This window comes from Semicossyphus pulcher, unplaced genomic scaffold, assembly GCF_022749685.1.
Source record: "Semicossyphus pulcher isolate SPU_LCO1_2020_fin unplaced genomic scaffold, fSemPul1.0.p SCAF_2, whole genome shotgun sequence".
Classification (NCBI taxonomy): domain Eukaryota; kingdom Metazoa; phylum Chordata; class Actinopteri; order Labriformes; family Labridae; genus Semicossyphus; species Semicossyphus pulcher.
In genome coordinates, this window is record NW_027211693.1 from 21,393,515 (window position 1) to 21,399,660 (window position 6,146).

General features: G+C 41.7%; 2 protein-coding genes across 2 annotated transcripts; both read left to right on the plus strand.

Moving 5' to 3' along the window:
• Window positions 1–1,074: 1,074 nt before the first annotated feature.
• Window positions 1,075–1,995, plus strand: LOC138598335 (SLC35A4 upstream open reading frame protein-like). Its single transcript, XM_069670107.1, has 3 exons — window positions 1,075–1,089; window positions 1,474–1,572; window positions 1,798–1,995. Exons 1-3 carry the CDS (start codon window positions 1,075–1,077, stop codon window positions 1,993–1,995), a joined length of 312 nt encoding a protein of 103 aa, XP_069526208.1.
• A 557-nt stretch (window positions 1,996–2,552) lies between these two features.
• Window positions 2,553–3,902, plus strand: LOC138598334 (probable UDP-sugar transporter protein SLC35A4). The gene has a single exon (XM_069670106.1). The coding sequence runs from the start codon at window positions 2,558–2,560 to the stop codon at window positions 3,533–3,535; it is 978 nt and encodes a 325-aa protein (XP_069526207.1). The 5' UTR covers window positions 2,553–2,557; the 3' UTR covers window positions 3,536–3,902.
• The last annotated feature ends 2,244 nt before the right edge of the window (window positions 3,903–6,146 follow it).

Genomic DNA, 6,146 nt, shown 5'->3' on the forward strand with positions numbered 1-6,146 from the left:
GACGTTTTTGACACGTGAAAGTAACGCGTGCGTCCCATAGACCTTCAGAGTTTAGACGGCCACAACCAGGCGCAGTTTCAGCATTTATGTGACACAAGAAGCAGGATAGTTTTACCATGGGTGTTCAGCACTAGGTGTATGACAGTACATGGCACATAGTCAAGTAAACAAAAATACAATTTGAAGGCTGACCAACTTTATTCTGCTCTTTATTGAACGACGTACAATCATGATTATTTATTCTTTATTTGGATCCCCATTTGGATGAGAGAGTGTTAAGTTGGCAAGTTTAAAATACGATGCTAACAATCACAAGAAAGTGAGCATCAAAACATGAGTAGATGGACTTAAAAAGATACACTAATTTACAGTCATCAGCTTTGTTTTTCGTAGAAGATTTAATATGTCTCAAGCAGACATACACGAATGTTGTGTTTAGAATTTACTATAAAACTTTGTGAAGATAAGAAAACTTTGCATTAGATTGTTTATGCATGCGTTTCTGGTTTTCTGACTATGAATGCAAAATCAGCTATAATCAGTAGTATACTTGAAAACATAATATCAGTAACTATTAACAACAAGACATTGATATTATTCCTGATTAATACCTTTCTGAATTTAAGAACTGAAGGCTTCTCAATATATTTATGTTTAAAAAGACATTTAAAAATCTGATTTTATATTAAAAAATAATGTCAATAAAAAATGGCACATAAATAGAGGTATAAACAGAAAATCATGAGGGATAGCTTCTTTTACAGTCTCCTTCAGCTACATTTACATATGTTCCCCCTCGGTGCTGTCTGACAGTGAATCACGGGGGAAAATACATAGCTAAAAACTACAGCAAATTATTTAGCGGTCGCAAAACAAGTAGTGTTTAGATTAAGTGTCCCATGGATCAGACTTTTTTTTTTGCTACCAGCCATGCCGCATATTTCCTACAAGACAAATTTACGGGTTTAAATCCCCCTTGAAGTCAAACCCAGACCAAACTAATCGAGATTGAGGAAAAAAAAGTGTCTCAGATCAGGCATAGGAACCGAACACTGATCACCTCACTGAGCAAACATGGCGGGTGACAAGGTGAGTGAGTTCCTTTGCTCTTGCTGTAAATGAATTAATTTCACGTGTATCGTCAGATGACAGTAGCTGCCAGAGAAGGACGAAATTAACGGTTTGTCTCAGCAGCTGCAGGCTGTGAAATTAGGTTACCTGGTCGATGGTTGCTTCTATATCAGATTAGTCTATCCTTGAGCGTTGACAGTTATGATGCTATTAGCTAACCAGCAAACTCCGAGAAAACTAGCTGTTTTTGTAAGAGAAACGATCTTTGGGAAATTCTGTTTGTAACTGTAACTTCCGGTTGTGTTTTGAGCAACTTAGTAGATATTCTCAGTAACATTAACGCTGGAATCGCTACACTGCTGTGTTTTCTTTCTCAAATGAGATACATTTCTTTTATTTTAGGATCCTCTGAAACAGTTAAAAGATCTGACGCAGCTCAAAAATCAGTTGGAGGAAATCCAGAGGCGAGTAGAGAGCGAAGTTTCTGTGGGAATTCCTCAGGTAAGTAGTTCAATCTATTTCTGATGTTTTAGCACATGAGAAAAAGTAGTAAAAGTTGTTTTAAGCTGTTGCAGAAAGCGTTTCCCCTTGTTTTTGACTTTATTTTTCAACATTAACTGCGAAAAATATAAATTAAGAAACATTTGCACGTAATTATAATTCATTTACTCATCTATATGTCCCTTTTTCTGTGCTTGGATTAAACTTCTTCATCTTGTTGTTCAGGGAGGCTCAGTGTTGGGATCTCCATTTCTGAAGGGCTTTCTGGCCGGCTATGTGGTGGCAAAGCTCCGCTCCTCTGCCTTCTTGGGAGTGCTGCTGGGAACTATCACTGGCATGTACGCGGCACAGACCTATCAAGTGCCTAACATTGAAAGGACCGTAAAAGAGTACATGAACAGCTTGAAAAAAGGACCAAAGTAAACTGGGCTGACTTCAAGTCTTGCCATTGAAATAAAAGAAACAAGAAGAGGAAATATTGTCACAGCTGCAGGCTTGTGACGAATCAGCCTTCAAGGTTTCTGTGTAAACTGGACTATGGACAGGATCATATAACTGGAATTTAATTGGGAACACAAAGTAAAAGACTATTTTATTAGCATTTTTTTTCAGCTTCAGTTTAAGACTGCACTGTTTTATTTCAACTTGTTTTTGTTCGATGTTAGAAAATAACCCTTTTTGCTGACAGGGTTTGGTTTGGTCCGTCAGATTTCATAAATTGTAATGCTTTGCTGCCTGGAGCAGTTTTCTAAGTCAGTTTAGTCGCTCATGTGTAATACAGGCAATTATTCCTGCCAACTTTGTTATCCAGCTTATAATACATGTACAGAGTTCCACAGAGAATAGCAAATATCCAAGTAATTTATAAATTATATTTAAATAGTTGAGATTTATTAGTTTATTATTAGCCTAAATTGAGGACTTTTGCACTGCAGTTAGTATTTAGATTTGTTAGAAATTAGATGTTTATTTTGCATCATTGAGGATGATTGTGATCCCAAATGTGGGGTCCACTTCCCCGGCGAGGATTAGGAGGCAGTATATGAAGCGGATTCAATGGGGGGTCCTCTTTGCGCTGATGGTCCTCATCTATGGCTCTCATGCCCCCCTCATCACTCTCACCAAGGTAGACGGTCGAGTCCCCTTCAACCCTTCATCATGTGTTGTCATGATCGAGTTTGCAAAACTCCTGATTTCTCTGGCCACTCTTGTTCTCACTGGAGGTACATCTGCCTTAAATGCTCCTCAACGTCTAGTCCTCGTGGCCCCCTACGCGGTCCCTGCCATACTCTATGCCCTCAACAACAACCTGGTCGTTCTCATGCAGGCCTACATGGACCCAAGCTCATACCAAGTCCTCTCAAACCTAAAAATTGCCTCCACAGCCCTGCTGTACTCCCTCTGCCTGGGCAAGAGGCTGCGGCCCACTCAGTGGTTCGCTCTGGGGCTCCTCATGGCTGCTGGGATGTGCCACACCTACAGCAGTCTGGATCTAGGGGACCCTGTCAGGGCTGGAGCTGAGGAAGGTCCCAGGCTACATATCACAGCTTGGGGGCTTTTCCTCGTGCTGGTGTACTGCTGTGTGTCAGGCCTGGCAGCAGTTTACACAGAGAGGGTGCTGAAGAGTCAGAGGCTGCCCCTCAGCCTGCAGAATCTCTACCTCTATGTGTTTGGAGTGGCCATCAATGGGCTCTCCTCCTTCTCCTCTGTAGCAGGTGAAAAGAGCTTTCTGGAGGGGTACTCAGGGGTGGTATGGGTCATCATAGCAGGGCAGGCAGCTAATGGACTCCTTATGTCCGTGGTGCTAAAGCACGGCAGCGGGATCACCAGACTGTTTGTCATTTCCTGCTCCATGCTGATCAATGCTCTGCTGTCTTGGGCTATGTTGGGGCTGCAGCTCACACCTTTTTTCCTTCTTCCAGTTTCTATGATTGGACTGGCAGCTTATCTTTATTACAGATAGTTTAACCAACAGAACCACAAGACCCATTAAAACCAAAAAGAACTTATTACACATTACCTTAAACTTCTGTTTTCTAGGTTTTCATTTAGTTTGTTTTTTGCCTTTTATTTTTTCTGCCTTTCTCTTCCATATGTCGACACCTGTGTTAGTATTGTTACCATATAATGTGTGAACATTTCTAATTCTGTTACACTGTTGCATCTAAATTCAAATACTAATGCAAAACAGGATCGTTATATCTTCAGTTAAACATTTCCAAACATTTTCATTTAAGTGTGCTGCTATTGTCATCTCGGTGATAAAGTATTGTATTACATCCTATGCCAAGAAGAAAGATTATATCAAAGTGTTATAGAGTGTGTTAATGGTGACCAATAAATTGTAAAAGAAAATGGTTTGTTTCCTCTTCATTTGCATTCACAATCCTGAATATTTGACATCTTAGGATGAACTTTCAGCTGAAGGATCTCCTCGAACAGCTCGAGTATCTTTCAGCTCCCCCAGTGCTGTGAAAGCAAACACACTGTTAGATACTGGTGGGAAGAGGAATGAGTCGCAGTCACATTTTACTCCAGAGGGTTAGGCTTAGTGTAAGTTTTCTCTCTAGTAAAACAGCCATAAGTCTGTTTAAGGTTAAGGAACCAACACTGACCTTTCCGGAGTTGTTTGTTGTCGGCCTGCAGCTGCTGGTTCTGAGCCGACAGGTAGACGGCATCCTGCACCGCCTCCAGCAGCACACCTCTGTATCTGCCCTCCGACATCTTCCTCTGCTCCTCACTCACCTGACGAAACACTCTGAACACCTACAAAGCATTAACAATAACAGAAAGACATATGGGTGATGCAGAGAAGAATGGTTATATAATTAAAATTTGCATCTTTTATTCACTTTTTTTGCATCAGCCATCTGCTGTGTGCCTAATGCATTGTTAATCTGTAAATCCTGTTTATCCTTTATATAAGTTACTCTTATTTTAACGGGAACATGTATTTTTGCTGAACCCACCATGAATTCTGTCGAATGTGACACCAGGATTATACTCTGATCGGCTGAATTTGGGGAAGCTCAGCTAACTAATGCAAACACATTGACTTCCTGCGTGTACTGACTCACATCTATTGTTAGTCAAAGTAGTAGTAAAGGAATAAAATGAAGATATAACATATTATTGCTGGAGCTCCCACCTGCAGGCTCTCCTCTCTCAGACAGTGCAGCTCTGTTTGCTGTCTGTCATATTGATCCTGCAGGTCTCTCTCCGCCTGCTGGGCCTCAGCACGCAGGGCCTCTAACTGCAGCACCAGGACCTGCCGCTCTCTGGTCAGCACGCGCAGCTCTCTCTGGGGGCCTTCTGTCTAGCAGAGGAATGGATGAAACCATAAAAAATGCAAGCAAATAACAGAATTAAGTTGCAGAGGCAGTGGTTTTCCGCTGCCCACCATAAATCCAGCCTTGCATTAATTCAAACTGACTCAGCATCCTCGGCTAACATAGATCACAAACTGAATAATGTTAAACAACAGTGTATCTCATTATCTCACCGGTAGCTGCTCCTGTGCCAAGTCTCTCTCCATCTTCTCCACCTCCTCCTGAATTAATCTCCCATGGTGCTCCTTTAGTTGCCTCCTCCGCTCCTGTGCTTTGTTGTATTCCAATTTCGACTGAGAATTTAATTGGCAAAATAAACGTCTTGTTTGGCTGCTCTCGCACGAATCAATCTTGCAGTGTATTAACAGACTGTATCCAATCAGAGGTATTGGTAGACAGTATAATTTATAATGGCAGGAGTTGAATTGAGTGCATTACGTGTTGACAGAGGTCAGATTTCTGTGTAGCAGCCCCGCTCTTCAGTTTCTCCTCTCTGACAGCCTCCCTCAGCTGCTGGATTGTTGCCACTCTCTCCTGGACTTTCTCCACATTCCCTTTGCCCTCTGTGGGTATGAGAAACACACACAATATCATTGTATAAAAAAAGTAGACACATTTTTCATTTAACATTTCAAATTACCTTTAATATGTTCCTCCATTTCTTGTTTCAGCTGCTCCTGTAAATATTTCATTTTGTCCGTGCTCTCTCTAATAAGATCACTGCTGTGCTGTTTAATGTTTGTCGTCCGACAGCTCTGCCAAATCAAAGCAAAACATGACACTCCATTCTGCCGGAAACTCGCATATTCATCATTTTATTCCTTTTTTTTTTGTAGAAAAATAAACAATTTAGTTAGACACCTGTTCTTCGACTTTTATCTTCTTTGACTCATCCCTCCGCTTCTCCCATGACTGATTTTTCACAATCTGTTGCAGATCACAGAATACATTTCTGCTGTGAACTCAATTAGCCCCCCGCATAAGAAAGAGAGAAAGCACTATTCTGATGAATTACCTGCAGGTTTTGGGTCAGCTCTGCCAGCCTGTAGCTGTTGTGAGCTTCATATTCCCCCTGTGACATCATCACAGCTCTCAGCTGCGTGATGTCATCCCTGATCTTTTGCTCGGTTGCCCTCGGACACCAGCGACCACCAACGGCCTTGGGATACAGACTTCTCGCTTTCTGGGCCAGAGCTAAAGCAGCGGGCGTCTCATCTAGAAGACCTGATGGATAAAGAGAGTCAA

What these genes read in the sequence shown, in the direction of transcription:
- LOC138598335 (XM_069670107.1), top strand. An exon ending in TTTCTGTGGGAATTCCTCAG is followed by an intron (nt 1,573 to 1,797) that starts GTAAGTAGTTCA and finishes CTTGTTGTTCAG; the next exon opens with GGAGGCTCAGTGTTGGGATC.
- LOC138598334 (XM_069670106.1), top strand. Translation starts at nt 2,558, where the DNA reads ATGATTGTGATCCCAAATGTGGGGTCCACTTCCCCGGCGAGGATTAGG.